Genomic DNA, 23,063 nt, shown 5'->3' with positions numbered 1-23,063 from the left:
AATGCAGGCTTTCTTTCTCTCTCTCTTTTCTTTTTTTCAGTTTTATTTTTAAAAAACATTCGGAAGCACCAATGCTATTCCAGGGGAACGTGCCACCAACATCTTGGCTAAGAACGGCGGTCCTCTAAAGTTTATTTCTATTTGCACTAAATGCATCGAAACGAGAGCATGAGAGTCCAGAACAGCCAAAGATGGGCAAGTTGTAGGAATAACGGGGCTTCTGTGTTGATGAGTCCGTAAACTGTGAGGCTGCAAAGAGCAGAGGCCGCCCTTGCCATCGGAAGGTGACCTCCTCACGTGGGGAGGGAGAGAGCGTGAGCACACTGGAGCCCTTGTCCTTGAAGGGGATTGAGCGAGCCGAGGGGAGGGGTAGGCGGCGATCGGGTTTCCAATCACAATAGAGGAAGCTAAGAGGCTGTGGGGCGTGTGGGCCCCGCCTCCTCCTCTCTCCTTGCAGATCCTGGGCCGGAGGAGACGCTTGCCTCTGACGGTCTCTTCTTCACGCGACTCTTACAGCCGTTTCTCTCTGGTAGGTTTCAGCCCAGGACCCCGAGTCCTCGCTCAGGGACACCGGGTGGGGCGTGCAGGGGAGTCCTTGCGTAGAGACACTAGGGAGAAGGACCAAGAAGGACTGCCGCTTTCTGGGGCCTTTCGCCCTGAGCATCCGGCCTGGGCCTTGCTCAACCCCAGGGCGCGGGGCGGCAGGCCGTGCCCTTCGCTGGGGAACGGGAAGGCAGAGCGAAGGGGCTGCCAGAGCCCCAGGCCTTGTCCTCACCGCCGCAGAGCTCGCCTCCAGCCTGCGCTGTATCAGGGCAGAGACTTGTTGCATTTGCAGCTTGCCCTTGACCCGTTTACGGCGGCCGCATCACCCCCAGTGCCCGCTGCTGGCCGGAGCCCGGACACGTGCTTGAGGAACTAGGAGCGGGAGAGGGAACCCGACAACAGTGAGGGCTGGCTGATCTCCAGCCTGGGTATTGGAATCCACCAGCACGGTAATGGACAAATGCACCTGCTTTTGCGGGGACGGGGGTGAAGGATTGGCCCTGCGCTCCAGTTTTCACCCGGCCACAGATCCAGGCCTTCTTGGCGATGCAGGCCTATTCTCTTCTTCTGGCCTCCTTTCTTCATGCTTCGGGTGCTTTGTTTACTTAGCCAGCTTTGGGTGTTGAGAGTAAGGAAGGGCTGGAATTTTCCCTAGAGACCTCCTGGGAGATCTGTGTTTGCCGCCTTCCCTTGTGACCTGCTGCTCTCCGGGGGCCCGCGCGGGGAGGAAGAGGTGGCCTGTGGGCGGCGAGCGACGCAAGCTGCAATTAGGGCCCGGGAGAGCTGGCGGGGGCGAGCGGGCCGGCTGGGACTTGTCTAGTGGAGGAATTATATGGCAAAACATGGCTTTTTAACCGGCTAAAATGGAGGGGTGGCCTCCAAAAAGGACCTTTTTACCTGAACCTAAAGCTGTGGTTCATTGGCTCATTTCTAATGATTTATATGCGCCGGGAGGAGGTGGGGGTGGGAAGGATGTCCACCAGCGGAGGCGCTGGACCCGAGGTTGGGATGGAAAGGACGAAGAGTCAGCGACTGTTACCCTTTACTATTCTGTTTTTTATTATTATTTAAAAATTTTTAATGTTTATTTTTGAGAGAGAGAGCACGAGCAGGGGAGGAGCAGAGAGAGAGGGAGACAGAATCTGAAGCAGGCTTCAGGCTCCAGAGCCCCACGTGGGGCTGAACCCACAAACCCACGAGATCATGGCCTGAGCTGAAGTCCCAGGCTTAACCGACTGAGCCACCCAGGCACCCCAACCCTGTTTATCATTCTTTTTCCTTGCAGCCACCACTCAGATCTTGGCACAGACCTGCATATATAATAAAGAACATTTTCTTCTAATTTCTTATAACTCCTATTAAGGAAAAAATTTTAAAGCACTTTTCTTCAGCAAGATCTGAAAGAAAATATGTACTGGCTTCAGTCTCTAAACTGTAGTTTCTGAAGTTTCCAAAATTAATTTAGAAGGTTTGTCTGAACAACTAATCTGTATATAGTAACCGTTTCTGGGTTTTTCCTTTCCACCCTTACTGGATTCTATATACAAGGATCTTAACCAGCTAGATGTAACGGAGAAAACATGAGTATTTTGTGTCTGTGTTCAACAAGAAAAGATGTGGTATTCATCAGATTCTGCTCGAAATGCAGGATGTGTGTGGATTTCTTTGTAAGACCATCCATTTGTGGAGACAATTGCACTAGGTTGACTATTTTTTCTTTAGCACCGGAGAGAAAACTGCAGATGTACTCTGCAAAATAATCACTAAATGTAGTTCCTACAGATGGGGTACAATATTTTAGGCAGGAAAAATAGCTATAGAACAAAATAGTTGTCACATAGTTGTCTTCCAAATTGAAGTACTTTATACCAACTTAGAGCCTTACCAACTCAATTACTTAACATATACAGTTACTAAATGAGGTGTTGTTCCTTAGTCCACTGCAGATGTGAAACAAAAGGAGACTGGAAAGCAGGGCACGGTTTGAAATAGTTAAATAGGTACAGTGGACCTGACAATCTAGCATAAAAAGTAAAGAGAAAACTAAACTAATAATGGGTTACTATTATAAGTGATTGTTGCACTGAAGAAAGGGCTTTGTTGAGACTTGTACTGTCTCTCTTTAAGAAGTCAGGGCAGAATATTTTGTGTCCTAAGTTGCCACAGAATTGGCAAATAATTACTGAAGTTTATTTCAGTAACTTTTGCCATTTTAGTTATCCAGAAAAATGCCCCTGATTATCTGACGTCACAGATAAATTTGGTGTTACCAGATGGAAAGTTTTCCAACAGATTTTCCTTTCTTTTTCTTTTTATTTCTTTCTGTTTTTTAATGACTGGAACAAAATTACAATTCAAAGGCTGATATTCTCCTAATGTGACTCCCTGGAAGGAAAATGTATTAAGCGTGTACCTGCCTTCCAGTTAGCTTCCAAGGTGCACTAAGCGGAATTGAGAGTAATATTTCTGAAGATTTTATGTAAACATTCATCACCCTTTTCCTATCACTGTATGGATGTCCAGTACACCGTAACAGGTTTTAAGTGAGACTTAAAGTAGAAGAACCATTCCCTATCTTCAAAGAGTGATAATAACCATTAGCAGCAGGAATTATATTCATGACTGGCCATTAATTCTTTTAGACCAAGCTTACATATGGGTTAATATGGGACCCTAATTCAGTTTACATAGTTACATATAAATTCTTTATGAGGGGAATGGAAACAAGTAGGCTAATCTAAATGTAAATATTCATGTCTTTCAGCCAATAAATGAACAGCCACAAGACAAAATTGTTGCAACTTGTTAAATACTAGCACAGAATCACAGGCTGAAGAGAAGGACCCAAATTCTTATGGCTTCATGGAAATTTTTGTTTTAATGAAATTCTCTATTAAGCAGGCTACATGGTTCTTTAAATAGATTTTATGTTGGAGAATGTCATTAGGGTAGTTTTCAACCATGCCATAGTTCAGAATTGCAACAGTAACATTTTATGGATTATTCCCATCTGGGTTTCACATGTGGGTGTATGTATAATGTTTTGATTCTTTTCTTACAGGGCACAATGGCAAGTCTTAAGGAAAAACTGATTGCACCAGTGGCAAAAGAAGAGGCAGCCGTCCCAAACAATAAGATCACTGTAGTGGGTGTTGGACAAGTTGGTATGGCATGTGCCATCAGCATTCTGGGAAAGGTACATTTCAAGAACACCATGCATGATAATTTCAGCTTGTGTATACAGTCTCTTTAGGCACTTCATGATTTTATTGTATCTTTTAAAAGATTTTTTTTCCTGAACAATTTTAAATAAGTTATAGACCTTATGACACTTCACCTTTAAATACATGAACGTGCATTTACTGGGAATGCTCTCCTTATGTGACCACCATAGAATTACTATACTCAGGGATGTTAACATTGATACAATACTGTTATCTACTGCATAGTATTTGGAGTTAAAATTCTCCCAACTGTTTTATAGCTTCTTACAGTTGTTTTCACCCCAATCCCAAATCATATATTTTATATACTTGACATGTCTCTTCACTCTTCTTTAGTTTGGAACTGTTACTCAGCTTTCTTTGTCTGTCTTATCACTGACAATTTTGTAGAGTGCAAGTCAGTTTTGTAGAATGCCCATCAATTTATGTTGGTCTGATGTTTCCTTGTAATTAGGTTCAGGTTAAATTTTGGGGTTATCATTAGGTGATGTCATCTTCTTTTTGGAGCATCACACACATCAGCACGTGACGATCAGCTAGTCTTATTACTGGTAGTGCCCAAGATGCCCTGGTTTGAAGTGATGAGTACAAGATTTCTCCATTGCAGAGGTCCCTTTACCCTACATAATTAATAAATAATCTGCACAGGACTTGGTGATGTTATGGAAATAACCTTCTAAGTCCTTCAGAGTACATTTCCTAATAGGACATAAATTCTCGCATAATCAATACGGTTATCGGCATCAGGAGATTTAACACTGATGTCATACTGTTAGCACCTTCCACCCCTGCAGACTTTTCCCTATATACCTCCATAGACGTCTGGCTTCCCGTATATATACTCCAGGTAGGTCAGGCCATTGCTGTTTTTAGTCTCCAAGGACTTTTGAGGAAAGCGGTCTTTTCTTATTCACCTCACTGGATTGATTCCTTGAGCTTTCTGAAGGCTGCCTTAAATGTAGGAACCCTGCCCTCCCTAAAAAATGCTGCTTTGCCTTCAGTAGAGTACACTGTCCCTTTGTGTTATATCTGAAGGCTGCCCGAACAACCCTAGCCAAGTATGTTTCTGTTGCAAAGCTTAAATTCTCAAGGAACAATTGTATACATTATCAAAGAAAACAACTAAAATATGTAGTACACACCAATGAAGGTTTTCTGCTTTTACACTTTTCTAGGTAGTATTGACTTGGTGCCTGTTATTAGGATGGCTGCTTCCCAAATTGCAGGGAATTGAAGCAATCACAGTTTAGTGCTCACTGTTCATGCCAGTTAAAATGAAAAATATTCCAGCTTACATGTCTTTTAAAACATTGATCGAATATGTGCCATATTGAAAGTATTTTCATAAAACCCCTCATTTTAAACAACAGCCTCAGAATGGGAGGTGTTCATATCCTGTTTTCAGATGAGGTGGCTGAGGTATAAAGAGATCAAGCAGCCTGCCCGCTGTCACAGAGCCGAAGGGTAGAGGTGTGTTTGTGTTTTGTTTTTTTTTTTGTTTTGTTTTGTTTTTTTCAACATTTATTTATTTTTGGGACAGAGAGAGACAGAGCATGAATGGGGGAGGGGCAGAGAGAAAGGGAGACACAGAATCGGAAACAGGCTCCAGGCTCTGAGCCATCAGCCCAGAGCCCGACGCGGGGCTCGAACTCACGGACCGCGAGATCGTGACCTGGCTGAAGTCGGACGCTTAACCGACTGCGCCACCCAGGCGCCCCTGTGTTTTGTTTTTTAATTGAAGTAAACTCTACCCTCAACGTGGGGCTCGAACCCTTGACACGGAGATCAGAGTCATGGTGCACCGCCTAAGAGAACGCAAGTTGCCCCAGTAGAGATGTATTTTGAACGTGGGCTCTGGACTCTTGATCATAGCGCCTCCAGTTTCTTTTTATTCTGTGCTAGTATGTAGGCAGTTAAGAACATAAAGGTGTTAGTAAAATACGAGCTGAAGATTTTTCTTGCCTCCTGCTGATCGCAAAATTTGGACCTTTTGGGAAACAGCATCTGAGCCGTCATTCCATGAAAAGTACCTCTGGTTTTCATTGCAAACTTAAAATCCCCTTCAGTCAATAGCTTGTGACTGTTTGCACTTATGTAACACTTTGGCCCAGTTCTAGTGCTTGGGAGAACAGCCCCAGCTGCTAACACAGTAGGAGTCTTCTAATTTCAATGCTACGAAGGAGTGGCTGCCTTTATTCAGAGACCATTTTACTAATTAAAAATGTTTAAATCTTATTTTAGTGGGTGAGGATTAAAGTGCTTCAGAATTAGGATTCATAGTTGGTAAGGATTATAAGTGCCACTAATTTAATAGATGAAAAGAACGGTGCCTACTCTGTCAGGGGTTCATATATGACTTCATTTACTCCTCAAAAGCTGGTGGGGCATTGCCATCTCTGTATTACAGTTGGAAAGAAACAAACTAGAAAGATAAGCCACTTGGTTAAGATCACACAGAGATAGTAAGTTCCTGATCCGGTTTTGAGTCCATCACTGGACTGGTGTGCTTTACAGAGGATACGCATTGCTTTCTCCCCAGGAAGTGAGCCAAGCTGTGGCAACAGAGATAGAGAGGTGAGGAGGCCCACACCTTTGCTAGGCCCGAGAAGGCAACTGAGGCTCCCTAGTACAGTGTCCCATTACCACCAAAAACTCAAGTTATTTTTTGCTTCTTTTGCTCACTTTCCCCATCTTCGTTGCCTTTATATTAAATGTAGTAAGCTTTGATAAAAATTGTAGCTCCTGTACTTGAACTTTCCAGTAGCTTCACAGGACACAGGATACAGTTCTCAAAATCTGAAACTTCACAGAGCAAGTTGGTGGAGAGCACACACACCTCCAGGGGGTACCATTCACACAGTGTTAGCAACACTATTCCCATCTCTCAGTTTATCATTTACCATCTGTCATCTTTCTCCAAAATACCATGCTCATTTCTAAAACTCTTTTCCTGGTGGCTCAGTTGGTTAGATGTCCAACTTCTTCATAGGTCATGATCTCATAGTTTGTGAGTTTGAGCCCCACATTGGGCTCTATCTATGCTGGCAGCTCAGAGCCTAGAGCCTGCTTTGGATCCTGTGTCTCCCTCTCTCTCTGCCCTTTCCCCACTCTCTCTCTCTCAAAAATAAATGAACATTAAAAAAGAGAGAGAGAGAGAGAAAAAAACCTTTTCCTTCCATTTTCTGTCAGCTGGAATGTTCTACCCTAGACCATCAATGTTGACTTCTTCCTTTTTGATATGCCTTTGTAGGCAGGCAGTCCCTGACTATCCAATATCAAGTTAACTTCCTTCCCAGAAACTTTATTTTATTCATTTATTTTTAAATAATGATCCTAATTCATCAACTACAGTAAATTTTTTTTAACATTTGTTTATTTTTGAGAGACAGAGTGTGCATGGGGGATGGACAGAGAAAAAGGGAGACACAGAATCTGAAGCAGGCTCTAGGCTCTGAGCTGTTAGCACAGAGCCTGGCGTGGGGCTCGAACCCACAAGCTGTGAGATCGTGACGTGAGCTGAAGTTGGACACTTAACTGACTGAGCCACCCAGGTGCCCCCCTCTTTGCAGAAACTTTAACATCACCCTTCCTTATGGTCTTTTTTAAATGTTTTTATTTGTTTTATTTATTTTGAGAGAGAGAGAGAAACATGAGAGCGCCTGCAAGCTTGAACGGGGGAGGGGCAGAGAGAATTCAGAGCAGGCTTCCCACCATCGTGGAGTGAGGCTGGATCTCACTGTGAGATCATGACCTGAGCTGAAAGAGCCACCCAAGCATCCCTGCCTTATGATCTTTATAGAACTTCACCCTCTGTTAGAAATCATCTCAAATTATTTGCTTACTTCCTGTTCCCTGAGATATTCTATGAGAGAAGCGACTTTGCTGAATTTGTTCGTTACTGTGTTCCTGATTAGTAGAATAATGTCTGGCACATTTAGTAATAAGTATGTATTACACAAAAATAAATGTTTGTGCTATTCCTAGTAATCACTTACATTTTGTCAAGTTTCGATCGTAGCTTTTCCTTTTCCATGGCTTCTATTGCCAAATAGAACTCCTGCCCTACTGCCAATCACAGGCTCTCCATGTTAGCTGCCAAGGGGAGGCTGTGAATATTAACTGCATCATGTTGTCAGGGTCTTGCAGAACTTTCATTCCACGCAAGGTTATCATAAACCCTTAGCCTCAGTGTTCAGCTGCCATGGAGTATCTTTCCTCACTTACAGTCGGCTAGCCGTGTGCTGGTGGTACAGCTACGGCCTGAGAAGTCTCCTAGGAGCAATACAATTACAGGCCTATTGTGAAGTAGTTTTAAGAGAACAGGACTTGACTTAAAAGTAGGACATCATTGGGGTGCCTGGGTGGCTCAGTCAGTTAAGCAGCCGACTTCGGCTCAGGTCATGATCTCATGGTCCGTGAGTTCGAGTCCTGCGTCTGGCTCTGTGCTGACAGCTCAGAGCCTGGAGCCTGTTTCAGATTCTGTGTCTCCCTCTCTCTGACCCTCCCCCGTTCATGCTTTGTCTCTGTCTCAAAAATAAATAAACGTTAAAAAAAAAAAAAAAAGTAGGACATCATTAAAATTTGGTACTTGTATAAGAATAGACCGATGAATAACATAGACTGAAGCCCAGAAAAAGGCCCAAGCAGTATTTACTAATATAATAAAAGTGGCATTCCACGAATTACTGAATAAATGGTGCTTGTCCATTTAGTTCATTATTTGGAAAAAGTTATACCTTTTCCTCCCACAAAATTTCATGCAGATTAAGCACTTGAATGTAAAAATGCAACCATCAAATACCAAGGCATTGATGGCAAGTAATTTATTGGCTAAGAAGGTCAAGAGGCAAATCTGGCCACCTCTGGTCCACCCAGGACTTTAGATTAAAAGGTATTTTTGTTGTATGTTAAACAAAGGGTCAGATTCATCAGTGATGTTCTTGCCTTCTACCTGACCTGTTCCCTTAATAAGATTACTGCTTTCGCAATTAAGCCTTGCTATTTCAAACTATTTTAAATATGTTAACAGCTTAAGTGAATTCATAGGCTTTATATTACAGGTTATTCCCTGCTTTTTGAAAGCTCCTGTTCCCCCATTTTGCTTTTACTGAAAGACCTCCATTAGTAGCTGTTTTCGCTAACCAAACGAAATCCCAAGAGGGAAACCCTTTTACCTCAAAAAGGTAAAAAAGCAAAAAGCAGTCAGAGTTTATTTTGTTACAGAGGCAGCACACACCCCAAGCAGTGAGTGGCCCCACCAAGCTCCTTCTCTGGGAACCACACCCACTCAGCATCTCAGCCTCAAGCTGCTCAGCTTTGAACTGAGCATCTATGCTGTACCTCAATTGAATTCTGTGCATCTGAGCAAAATGTGTCCTGAGGTGTCATAAAAGCCTAAGAGAGGCTATTCTGGGATTTGAGAATTCTCAAAATTTTTCCATATAAGTTAATGGTAATTGCTTCTGTTTTATGCCGTTTCTGCTTACAAAAGTGTTGATAGAACGTTCTACTTTATGATAGCGGGGGATACCTGTGTATGAACACAGAAGATTTATTTCAGTCCAACAAGTGTTGGTACTTAGTCACATATCTTCTGTTTTGCCTGCCCCCACACTCGGAGGATATTCAGTCGTGCAGATGCAGCTAAATTCAGTGCTATGATTATTTTTTTCAAGTGTTGCATCTCTTCCTTCCTTGCCAGCTGAGGATGAGCTTCTCAGCCAGTTCTGTACACCCACTGGCTGAAACAAAAGACAGGATCTGAGATCCTGTGACATCCTTTTCCACTTAAGCCCGAAATTGTTTTGCCATGCTGACTTTAGCAGCACACATGTGGTGTTACTAAAATAAAAGTGATATTCCGAGTGCTTAGTACTTTGACAGAATATTATGGCTATTATTAATTTATAATGTATTGACTTAAGGTTTAAAAAACACAAATGAGGGTTTGTGGGATCTTGTCAGAGACTGCAGAGGAACAAAACCATTTAAAAAGTATCAAAACCTATTTTTAAATAAAACTTGCTACCAATCAATGCCAGTATTTGATAGATGTGGAAATGAGAATATAGTTACTCAGTAATCCCCAATTCACAAAATGGTTACTTCATAAATTTGCAAGTCAATCTGTTGCTTGGAATTAACACATTGGGAGGTTCAAGTCTCAGAAACCCTCACAAGCAAGCCTATTATAACTCACTTCTTGAGGCTAGCAAGCCACTGGGATTCTGGAGACTGCACGGTGCTCATTTGTTGGCTCCTACAGGGAGCAGGACCTGCTTTGACTGGTAAACTAAAGGAGGTCAAGTTTTCTTACTGGTTTCTCCCTCTGCTGGCCAGCCCTGCAGACTCCCTGAGTTCCGCCCGGGACTACTCTACCTTTCCCTTCAAAGTGCTTTCTGAACCCAATTACCTACCCTTTTCACTATCAACACCCCTCTCGTGTATATCTGATGACACTATCCTTAGAAGCAGTATCTGCATTTTTAAGTGGGCTTCAGTCTTGATATATCATATTAAGCTAATTCTTTTGCTAACAGCCCTGAAGACAGTAAAGGCAAGGACTCTAGTTAATTTTGGTGGGAGGGATAACTACTTTTTACAAAGGTTTCACAAATTTGAAAGCTGAAAGGTTGTTTGGATACATCTAGACTGACAACCTTCCCCCTCCTTACTTTTCCAAGAAGAGATCAAGTTCTTACTAAAGTAAATATCATACGTGATTGATAAGGATAACCCAAGGCTTTGTTTTCTCCCATTCTTCATGTAAAGATATAGAGAACATGTAAACATAAAACATGTTACATATAAAACGTTTTATGGAATATAAAATTATGACTCTGGATCAAGATTAGATAGTATATTTGTTGATTTAGACTTTTATTTTGAATGAGTAGCAGAGGATGACAATTGGAATAGAAAACAAGAGAGCTTAGAGAGTGGGGAAGTTTGGGTTGATCACAGGAGAATCTGCTCCTCCTGGACCCTCCCATCCATAGGATGCCTCTTCCTTTCCCCATCATGACAGGTCGGTTCAAGACAACCTGGGGAGTTCAGGCTCCAACCAGGGCTTCAAATTCTACTCTATGCTCAAATTATTGATGGTTTGAACCAAATTTTTCCTCTGAAAAACCCTCCAAACTGGAGGTGACTTTAGGGATGGACACTGCCCAGGGTTGTTTCTGGGTCTGGGTGAATCTTCACCACCCCTCATTAATGGGAAGTCTTGTATATTCTAAGACCACTGTTTAACTGTTGGTTTCATGAGGAATCTTTGTCTACATATTCTTAAAGTGATTTGTATCATGGTAATTGAATCCTAGTTGACTACTAGAAGGTAAAATTTAGAAAAATCAATGTTTTAAATCTTAATAATCATAATTCAAGACTTTTTCATGCAGTTTAAAGAGCACACCTAACTCCATGGTAGAATTCTCAGGGTTTTTAGACACTTGGTACTTAGCCATTTAAAAGGTCCCTGTTGCGCCTCTGCTGAGGTGCCCTCAAATGGCTTAGGGTTATAACGCCTGTTCTTGTGTTTCTAGTCTCTGGCTGATGAACTTGCCCTTGTGGATGTTTTGGAAGATAAACTCAAAGGAGAAATGATGGATCTGCAACATGGGAGCTTATTTCTTCAGACACCTAAAATCGTGGCAGATAAAGGTAGTTGCATTTCATGCCCAAAGTGATCTAATAATAGATGCCCTTACTCTAATATAAAATTACTCTTCTATCCTGGTGAATCTAGCATTGGTGGTTTTTCTTTCCTTCTCAGTTCAATTCATCCTCAAGGACAAACGCAAGTATTACCTCTATGAATTCTTCCCACATGATTTCCACACATCTGATCCATAACATTTTAGGAAATTGTATCATAATGCTTGTATATGTGTATCTGAGAACAAGAATGTTTTAGACCCCCAAAAATATGTGCACAGAGTAATTGGAGTGCTTTGAAGAAGCAAAATAAAATTCATATTCTGTCCCTGTTCTGGGTTAACACATGTATGCAGTGATATTGCCACCATAGCAGTATCTAAAGACAGAAATGTGGGCCTCAAAATAATTTCTATTACTAATAGCTGCTCTTCATTGAATTACTAGTGTCTGGGTACTGTGAATTTTTTGAATATCACATTTTACCTCATTTTCCCAACCAGCCTATGAGAGATAGATCTTATTACCTTCTTGTTATAAGAGGAAACTGATAAAAATATTAATAATCATCAAAAGTCACATAGCAATACAGTTCATGATGTGACTCAACCATAGCTATTGAATCTAATGATCACAATCAGGTCAAAATGTCTACATCTTGGGAAGTGTGGCACACTTCCTTGAGGAAGAAAACATTCTCCAGAGAAACACAGCTGCTAAAAGTGAATAGGCTTCCTCAAAATATTGAGTATTAGAAATTAGTTTCCAGCCAACGACAAATTAGATTCTCTGCCTTCCTTCCCCTTCATAGATTGGATTAACATTACAAACCTAGAAGTGTCCTTAAGTCCCTTTTTTTGTTGGAGGGCTGCCTGTTGAACTTTGGACTCACTGTTCCTGTTTTATCAAATTACTAGCAATCTAATATTCTCTAAAGTCAACAGCATTTTGAATTTGTTAGCCAGAAACATAATTTAAGGCCTTCTTTATTTCCCCGGTCCGTTCTCCGAGCCAGTTGGATTGCTTCTACATAGCTCAAAGAGGAAGAAGTCATTTCTCTTGAGCATCGGACTTCAAATCCTTAAAATATTGAGTTCTTGCATACGTAATTCTTATATAAGTTCTAGAAGCTTCTGTATGTTCAGTTTCTAGAGTATCTCATATATGATGTATTTTGATGCAGAGTTGTATTTAAAGTACCTTCTCTTTTTCCCCCTCTTCTTCAAGATTACTCTGTGACTGCCAATTCTAAGATTGTGGTGGTAACCGCAGGAGTCCGCCAGCAGGAGGGGGAGAGCCGGCTCAACCTGGTGCAGAGGAATGTTAATGTCTTCAAATTCATTATTCCTCAGATAGTCAAGTACAGTCCTGATTGTATCATAATTGTGGTCTCCAATCCAGGTATTTTATTACAGTGATGTCTTCAGGTTCATTCCTGTTAAGTTAAATGTTTTGAGGTTTTGTTTTATTTTGTTTTTTGGCTTAAAAAAATATGTTCTAGTATTTGACTAGCAGAATCAATTCTTGAAGTAATACTTGTGTCTTCCGTTATTGACCACAAAAGACTAGTGTTTTCAAAACAAATGGCAGAGTCCGAGGCCAAATGTTTAAAACTGTGGGAAGAGTTCTGTATAAAACAGTTGCATATGTTTCTTTCATCAGAGTTTGTTGCAGAGTCTAGAAGCTTTTTAAATTTTCTAGGAAGATTATCCTGGGATTTGTAATGAAACATTGAAAGGTGGCTTCTATTTGTAAGAAACATTTTAGCATATTTGACCTTCTGCTGGCCAAAAAGTGTATTCTAGTGGCATTGAATTTGAGAGTAGCTTAAAAGCTATTAGTCTAATTTTAAAGATAGAAATAGACTATCTTGATGGACAAATACATGCTAATGCCAAATGTTACTTGCTTTTTTCATTAAATCAACATTTGCAAAATAAACATTAAAACTTCTGGTTAGAGAGAACTAAAACTTCTGGTTAGAAACAATTGCATTATTTCATCTCAATAGTCAGAAGCCACTCTGTGTTTCACACTTGTGTCTATAATTTGCCACCAAACATACTGTTTATTGGTGAGCATAGTAGATACATTGATAAAATGATAAAACCAATGGTTTCTGACACTTCACATTGAGAAAGATTGTGAATAAGAACCAGGGGAATCCTTATGGCTTAGGGAATATTGAGACTTGGGAATCAGCAAGGATAGAGATTCTATTAGTATTATTGTCGGCAATCCTGGATGGGGGTTACTAAATAGCTCACTCTTATATATGAAACTTGTTGCAAGTACATAGTGGCAGATAGGCTTTGAACAGGAGTAGCAGATAGCTGGCACTCAGGAAGTTGCTGTATCCTGTGCCTAACGCAGACATTATTAACTGGTTATACAACTTTCCAGGTATAGCTTCAAAGTCTTAACTCTCCAGAGTTACTCCCACCCAATCAAAGTTGCCAAGGAAGAGTTTATAATATCCCATCCAAAATGACCTTAAAATATCATAACCAAGGTCTATATATGTGTGGAGGTGGAGATTGCAAGATTAACCTCTTGCCTTCCTTGTGTGCACATTTTATCCTTTTGACAGCTTAGCCTGTAAGTGCTGTGATCCTGTCTAGACCAGCAAGTTTTACTCTACGAAGTCTCAGGGCTGTGCCACATCAGGATAGAAGTTCTATCCTAGACGTCCTTTCATTAAATACTACAAAATGTAAATCCCTTGTATTATCACAATTGCTTACTGATTAGTATTTTGTGCCCAGGAAAATGTGTAGTAGTGTGTCTTAGTAATTTAGTAACCCATGGTTTTTGGGTTACGATGACATTTATTACTGTCATGGAACATTACAATCGGAAGAAATTTATGGGACGATCTGGTTCTCTCTTACCTCCATTATCCCCCAACTCTGTAAAGTCAGTATTCACATCTTTCTGGCCGCATCTCAGTTGAAGGCTGGAAAAGTTGGGGAGGAGGAAGTTCCTCCCCATAATTGATGTAGCAGTTGAAATCAGTTTTGATTTAGTCACATATTTTTTTAAACCTTTTAGTGGATATTCTTACATACGTTACCTGGAAACTAAGTGGACTGCCCAAACACCGTGTGATTGGAAGCGGGTGTAATCTGGATTCTGCTAGATTTCGTTATCTTATGGCTGAAAAACTTGGCATTCATCCCAGCAGCTGCCATGGATGGATTTTGGGAGAACATGGCGACTCAAGTGGTAAAGAAAAATCCATAATATTCTTATGTGTACTTATGGTATTATTCTTGCCATTCTGAATTTTTTATTTTTCAGTTTAATTTTTCTATTATTTTCACATACTTCATGTTACAAATAAGTAATTTGTGGGAGAATATTTTGATAGTGACTAGGTAAATATGTATACATTCCTCATCAGTTTTTTGCCTGCTAAGTTTAATATTCATTGATAATTCTTGATTAAATAAATTGTTACTATAATTGTCAGACACAATATTCAATCATTCCTTCTCTATTTATTATGTTCTACTGTAAAAGAGAGCTTTATCTTCCGCAGTTATGTATTCATTTACTTATATAAATGTGAACTCACATTTTTATTTTATTCCACAAATGTTCTCTTGCTGTCATTGTAATGCAGAAATTGTCCCAGATTAGGCAAGTAACAGGCTCTTCAAACTGGCTCCTGTGTCTTTTTGACATATCCCAGCATTTTTTGAGCACTTCTTTGTGTCTGGGACAGTAAAGTGCACCATATTGGTGTTATACTTATTGGTGCTATACCTCCCTGTTCCCTGCACGTGCCGTGTTTCCTTTGAAGAGGAATGGTGTTTAGAAACCAAGATCTCCTAGGTTTGCTCATGATCCTGGTATGTCTCTGCTTCTAGGTCCTTTCAGTGGACAGAGGTATTATATCCATTATTTTTATTGAAGGGGGAATAAATGGGTAACAAAAGCTTTTATATAACCAGTGTACTATTCTATAGTGTAAAATAAATCTTGCTTTGAATTAAACCTGATTTGGGGGCACCTGGTTGACTTTGTAGAGCATCCAACTCTTGATCTTGACCCTGAGGTCGTGAGTTCAAGCTCCACAGTAGGCATGGAGCCTACTTGAAAAAAAAGAAATGAAGAAAAAATGAAATCTGATTTTTAATAAGTCATTAATAACTGTCATTTAAGTAGTAAGAGGTTATTTGATAAATATCTCAAATATGTTTTTAGGAATTTAAAAAGAATTGTTGGACATAAATTAATCATTATAAAAAGACCAACATTAAAGTTATATTGCACTCCATTTCTTTTATAATGCTTTTTTTGAAACAGTTAAAAAAAAAAACATTTCTTTAAGTTAATATTTCTCCTTTCATTTAAGTTAATAATTCTGTTCCATGGGATACAGAAATATTAAATAAATAGGGCTGGTTCAGTCGGAAGAGCATCCAACTCTTGATCTCAGGGTCATGAGAACTGAGTTCAAGCCCTGCATTGAGCTCCACTCGGGGTGTGGTGCCTACCATATATATATATATATATATATATATATACACACGTGTATCTATATATATATATGTATATGGCATATACATGTGTGTGTATATATACATATACATACGTATATACATATATATATACATATACGTATATATATGTATATACGTATGTATATGTATATATACACACATATATCTAAAATTAAAAAATAGGGGTGCCTGGGTGGCTCAGTTGGTTAAGTATCCGACTCTTGGTTCAGCTCAGGTCATGATCTCATGGTCCGTGAGTTTGAGCCCCACATCAGACTCTGTGCTGACAGTGCAGAGCCTGCTTGGTATTCTCTCTCTCTCTCTCTCTCTCTCTCTGCTTCTCTGCCCCTCCTCCCCTGCTCACTTTCTCTGTCTCTCTCAAAATAAATAAACTTAAAAAAATTTTTAATTAAAAATTTAAAAAGTAGTAAAATAAAATTTAAAAATAAACTTAAAACATTTTTAAATGAATTGATATTTCTATTCCAAACAATTTGATGTAAAAACACTTGTGAACAATTCTAATTTTATCTTATAACTTTTAAGCCTATTTATTAAACCAAAATACATTGTGTAGGCTAATGGTGTAAAACTGTAATTGTCCACAATACTTTAATACTGATGATCTTCTTTATTTTACTACATTCATATCTGTCCTATATGCAAGGAACTATTTTCTCCCTAAAAGGTTAAGGTATAAATTTTCTTTTGAATTTAGTGAGAGTATAATGTGATTTTAGTTAAGCATTTGCTTTGGTGTAAGAATTTGGACTTGTGACTGTTGTATTTGTGCTTTTTTATATAATCATGCTAATTATTATTCAGGCACCTTGTACCACTTCATTCGAGAGTTCCTTATATCCAAGGATTTGCTTGAATTTACAGCCTATATAAAAAACTCTCTAGTGTACAGTGAAAATTCAATCAATGCTAGTTATTATACTGTGTGGTTATTAGAACCACACATCTAGAAGTGATAGTATGTGTCCTACAGTTTAAGGCTTGCATCATAATGAAGAAGATAAGGCAAAGCAGGAGTAGCGGCTTATTAAAGATCCTTCAGCAGTTAGTGGCATATCCAAAAGTAGAATCATGCCTTCTGACTCCTATCCAGTCTTCTATTCACTCATCACTGTCATTTTTTCCAAAACGCTTTTGTTTTTCCTGTTTCCACATTGGACCTGTATTGTGTACAACCCTGACATTGATTATGTAGATTTCATAGTTTCATCAAAAGCCATGAGAGTACCTTAGTTTTCCCAAGAATTAGCCTGAGTTCACAGAAGTGGTGGAATTAAAAGGGAGTCTTGTTTGGGCATGGGTAGCTTTGCCCTTCATAGCTAGTTTTAGCCATACTAGACTTCACCCATGCTTTTGCTCATATTTCCTGAGTTTACAGTGCTCTCCTCCAAAGGTCCCTGAGGAACCATACTTATTTCTCAAGCTCCTCTTCAAATGCTTATTTTTTGTAGCCCCCTTTTCTTAATGTTTATTTTTGAGCAGGGGAGGGGCAGAGAGAGAGGGGGACAGACAATCCAAAGTGGGCTCTACACTGACAGCAGAGAGCCAGATGTGGGGCTCGAACTCACGAACCATGAGATGAGCCAAAGTCGGATGCTCAACCAACAGCCACCCAGGCATCCCTTTGCAGCCCTTTCTGACACCCTTTACCCTTAAATTAAAGCAGGCTCTTATGTTTTATTATCCTTTCTCCATACTTCCGTGATAGCTCATCCCATTGCTTTACTTTCCTTTACCTGCTTCTCCCAGTAAATTCTGAGCTTGTCGACAGCACAGAACATGTCCTCATTCATTTTTGTACATCTACATCTTTAATATAATGTATACTTTTGGCTGGGTAAAGGTAAGGCTGGCACAGGTAAGGGTGTTCTTACGCATCAAGCCCTCCAAAAGATGTAGTCAGTCACTGATAGACCTTTGCTGTGCCTCTGGAGGCATTCCTGGAACTATTTGATCCAGTTAGGACCAGAAAAATTCACTGTGGTTACATGGAGTTTCGTTCAAGGGATGGACTAAAGTTGGGACATGAAAAGAGATAATTAGAGTATATTTGGACCTTATCATAGGATTTTTTTTTAAACTTTGCTCCAGAAGAAAGAGGTTTATTATGTAAGAAAAATAAGTAGGAAGTTAACAATTTCTCAAATCTAAAGTTTAGGATAGTCCTGAACTGAAACCCATTGTGATTTCACAAACCTGGAGGGAGGCAAGGAGTTTCGTATTCTCTGTAAGTAATGACACAATAATTCTGTGTTGCACCAAAATGGTTGAAAGTTAAAATGTCAAATGTGTGGCTGTTTGAAAGCACATGTCTGCCTTTGGGGGAAAGTTTACTGGGCCAGTTGTCTTGGGAGCAGTTTCAGGGGGAATTCACTAACTTGCCTCTGAGGTGAAATCTGAGCTAAGAGAAGAAAAGAGGTTTTAAAATAGTGTCAGAAATCTGTGAAATGTTTATCCTTTTTCTCCAGTGGCTGTTTGGAGTGGAGTGAATGTGGCAGGCGTTTCTCTGCAGGAACTGAACCCGGAAATGGGAACAGACAATGACAGTGAAAATTGGAAGGAAGTGCATAAGATGGTGGTTGAAAGGTAAGTAGAAAGGGGTTGATTTAAAATGGTTAGTTTCATCTTTATTCAGATAAAATTAAGCTGCCATATAAGTCCCCCTAGGGAAAGCAAATATTTTTCTGGAGAAATTCTGTTATATAGGGAACAGGAGCAAAATGTGGAATTAACAAGTGAGAAGGGAGAAGGCTTCCCAATTGTCTCTTATCGATAAATAACGTTGACTTAACCTAGAACCTGGACACTGTCTTGTCATTGCCTAAAATGAATGCTTTCTGATTGATTGCTAAAAGTATGAAAGCTGTGCTGTATTTACCTTTCCACACTTAACTAAAGAGGTCTCCCTCTTTTATCTCTCTCTCTCTCTCTTTTTTTTTTTTTTTTTTTTTAACTAACCATCTTCCGTTCTGTGACCTTCATGCTTATAAAATAAGGTTTCATTCTGGAATAGAGTAAAGGATTATGGGCTTGGATTCAAATTACGACACTGGCACTAACTACAGTCTTGCAGAAGCCATTTAACTTTGAAGTTAAATCTCAGTTTTGTCCCCTGTAAAGTCATATGGTAATAGAATTATTATAAAAATTGAGTCACAAACACATACATAACACTGGTGAGCATTTAATAAATGTTGGCTGTTATTATTTGCAGAGAGTTGCTACAAGACTTTCTCAAACATGGAATTGTTTTGCTTAGTTTAAATGTAATGAGTTTTTGTTTTTTTTTTGGAGGAAAAGATTATTTAAAACTGTGAAAAGATTATTTAAAACTTAGCATTTCAGTTAACGTAATCCCTTTATTTTACAAATGAGAAAACTGGGACTCACCCTGGTAATATAACTTGCACAAGGTCTCCTAGCCAGTGATTGCATTAAATGCCAGTTTCCTAAATTCTAATCTTGGTTACTCCTGCTACACCATGACCAGAGCCGTTGTGGGTTTCAAGGTGTAAATTTTAAGCTCAGAAGATTGCCAAGCAAGGTATTGTCTTCACTGTGCTGTTACCTTAGTTATAGTATTCTAGGTGACAGTAAGTGGGACCTCAAAATCAAGGTATATTTTGTCCTTGGAATATGAAGGTCCTTTTATTTTCATTGTTTCCTGATTTCCTTAATAACTTTGGGAATATTTATGTTTATGAATATGAAAACTTGTTGGGAAAAATATTTTTACCACTGTGACTTTGTAAATATTCATGCATATAATAAGCTGTTTAAATTTATCGAAACATTCATATAAGAGCCTTCTAGGTAGTGTTTATAACTTTAAACATTTTTACATGTATGTTAAGTCATTTAACAAACTTGTAAAATAGATACCATTTTTATCTTCATTTTATAGAAGAGGACACTGAGATAAGAAAGGTTTACTGAAGATTGCACAGTTAATAAGAGAGCAGAAGCCAAATCCAGAGTCCAGTTTCAGTAATTATTAAGTCTGATTTCAGTGATCTCTTTATGATTCTTTCTTTCCTTAGTGCCTATGAAGTCATCAAGCTAAAAGGATATACCAACTGGGCTATTGGATTAAGTGTGGCTGATCTCATTGAATCCATGTTGAAAAATCTATCCAGGATTCATCCAGTGTCAACAATGGTGAAGGTAAGAGAAACTGTAACAAATATAATATAATTTTTAGTATTATATTCTATGAATAGATTTATTTAAAGAAGGACAAGATAGTCTCTGATTTTTTCTGAATCTCAAAAGTTTTATGGAAATTTCTCTTTTTTTCCCCTTGTTATTAAATATTAACTGTGAATCTTTTTTGACACATTCTCAAAATGTATAATAGCTCAAGTTGACATATTAATCTATAGATTGCCTTTGCAGTATCTGATACCTTAGCAAATTTAGTTCAGTTTAAAAGCTATGATATACCTCAGTAGAAAATGATTATTTTTCAATAAAATTAAGATTGTATTAAAACATTGTGTGACTTAACTGATTCATTTTCCACAAGTTAGTGGCAGGGGTGAAAACATAAGAGGAAAATGCAGTAGATTAAAAGAAATATGCAAAAGAGAAAGATATAGAAGTATTTAGTGGTAAAATGTGGTATCAGGTGTTTGTGGTTTTTTTTAATGCTATAGCAAAACTTTAAAATAAGTATGGCAAAAATTTGATAACTCCGTTCAGACTTGGAGTGCATGTTTGGAATTTGTTTATCTCTATTTTGATGTATGTTCAAAAATGTGTTTTTATTTATTTTTTAAATGTTTATTTATTTATTTTAAGAGAGAGAGAGAGTGTGAGTGGAGGAGGGGAAGAAAGAGGAGGGAGAACCCCAAGCAGGCTCCATGCCACCAGCACAGAGCCCAACACAAGTTTTAATCTCACAAACTGTGAGATCATGACCTCGAGCCAAAATCAAGAATCAGATGCTTAACTGACTGAGCCACCCAAGTACGCTGTATATACAAAAATTTTGGAATTAAAAGTTTAAAAAATAGGATCACCTGGCTGGCTCAGTTGGGAGAGCATGTGACTCTTGATCTTGGGATTGTGAGTTCGAACCCCATGTTGGGTGTAGAGATTAAATAAATAAACTTTTTTAAAAAAGTTTAAAAATATATATAAAAGTAACTTGTTTGATATAATTAAATAATCCAGTTAGTTATATGGTTAAATTAACCCTGTGAATAAATCGATTGCTTTATAGAAACTGATAAAGTGTTTTGGAAATTGTACTATTTTTTCAGCAACTCTTGGATGTTGCAGAAATCTTGCCTCTGAGTGGCTTCCAATTACTTATTGGAATTAAGTGGCTTCCAATTACTTCCAATTACTTATTCTTGGTCAGCTATCATCTGAAATTCCTGAACTAAATAATTTTTAAAAATTTAGGATTTCATGAAAAGCAGCCCATTAAGAAACACATTAGAGTGCAATTTAATGTGAAGACATATATGAAATTTTATTAAAGTATATCTAAGCAGAGAGGGATGTGTCAATAAATGTAATAAAGTACTTACTACTTTCTTAGAAATTTCTAGTTTTATCCTTTATTTTGTATATTCTTTGTAAAATCAAATTCAAAATGTAAATATTTAGAAAATATAGGCCTGTAAGTGTTGAAAATTAAAGGATGAATTTGTGTTTATCTTAATTCCTACATTTCTTTCTGTTTAAACATAGGATCTGTGATCATTCTTATCTGTGGTTTCATTTCTTAGTCTGTATTTCTCTTTTTCTGGCAGGGAATGTATGGGATTGAGAATGAAGTCTTCCTGAGCCTCCCATGCATCCTGAACGCTAGGGGATTAACCAGTGTTATCAACCAGAAGCTGAAGGATGATGAGGTGGCTCAGCTCAAGAAAAGTGCCGATACTTTGTGGGACATCCAGAAAGACCTAAAAGACCTGTGACTTCTGGCTTCTAAGCTATAGAAATTTAAAACTACAATGTGATTAACTGTGAGCCTTTAGTTTTTCATCCGTATACATGGATCACAGTTTGCTTTTATCCTGCTAAATATGTGAATCTGGGCTCACAGAATCAAAGCCCATGCTTGGTTTAGTGCTTGCAATATGAGCCCTTGAACAAATAAAATTATCTTAGTGTGCTTCTGTTTCTGGGATTATTTCTTTAGTGATTTCTGAAAGATTTCAGTCAATTCTTCCCCCCTCATAAAATTTCCTAAATTTGATCATCTCACTCCATTTTCTACATTTGTTCCTCCAAACAGCATGCTCTTTGTTACAATATATGACATGATTTTGTTACTGTCATCTTAAGGATATGATTACCCTGGGGCGCCTGGGTGGCGCAGTCGGTTAAGCGTCCGACTTCAGCCAGGTCACGATCTCGTGGTCCGCGAGTTCGAGCCCCGCGTCAGGCTCTGGGCTGATGGCTCAGAGCCTGGAGCCTGCTTCCGATTCTGTGTCTCCCTCTCTCTCTGCCCCTCCCCCGTTCATGCTCTGTCTCTCTCTGTCCCAAAAATAAATAAACGTTGAAAAAAAAAATTAAAAAAAAAAAAAAAAAGAATATGATTACCCTTTTATTTTTAAAGACATAATTTTTTTAGAGCAATTTTAAGTTTACAACAAAATTGAGAGGGAAGGTATAGTGATTTCCTGGATAGATGATTCTGGACTGCTGTGCATTGTATGATGGTTAACAGCATCCCTAGCATTTGCCTATGAGATGCTGGTAACCCATCTCTCCCCCTAGTTGTGTCAAACCCAAATGTCTGCAGACATGCTAAATGTCCCCTGGGGAGCACAAAATCACTGCTCTAAAGTATCTGGATCCTCATTGTATAAATGAGGAAACTGAAATATCGGTACACAGATGGGCGCTCAGCTACTAAGTAGCAAAGAGTTGGGATTCAACCCACGTATTATAGCTTCTTAATCCCTCCCTGATCACAGTGTACTATACTGCAGTAAATACTAGTTACTGTTACATTTTTATATCTTTAGGGTTTATAAAATAATCTCAAAATCATTCTCACATTTAATATTCCAGCATGTTATGAAGGTATTCTGTATTACAGAAAGGTAGACACGGTGTTAAGTTCCTTTGCCAGTCACATTTCCAAAGTGAG

General features: G+C 38.9%; 1 protein-coding gene across 1 annotated transcript; it reads left to right on the top strand.

The window, feature by feature from the left end:
• Window positions 1-325: 325 nt before the first annotated feature.
• Window positions 326-22,079, top strand: LDHB (lactate dehydrogenase B). Its single transcript, XM_045462604.1, has 8 exons — window positions 326-529; window positions 3,605-3,739; window positions 11,312-11,429; window positions 12,651-12,824; window positions 14,475-14,648; window positions 18,421-18,538; window positions 19,993-20,116; window positions 21,715-22,079. The coding sequence occupies exons 2-8, from the start codon at window positions 3,611-3,613 to the stop codon at window positions 21,880-21,882; spliced, it is 1,005 nt and encodes a 334-aa protein (XP_045318560.1). The 5' UTR covers window positions 326-529; window positions 3,605-3,610; the 3' UTR covers window positions 21,883-22,079.
• Window positions 22,080-23,063: the final 984 nt, after the last annotated feature.

Source organism: Leopardus geoffroyi, chromosome B4, assembly GCF_018350155.1.
Source record: "Leopardus geoffroyi isolate Oge1 chromosome B4, O.geoffroyi_Oge1_pat1.0, whole genome shotgun sequence".
Classification (NCBI taxonomy): Eukaryota; Metazoa; Chordata; class Mammalia; order Carnivora; family Felidae; genus Leopardus; species Leopardus geoffroyi.
This window is presented reverse-complemented; position numbering and strand designations above follow the sequence as displayed.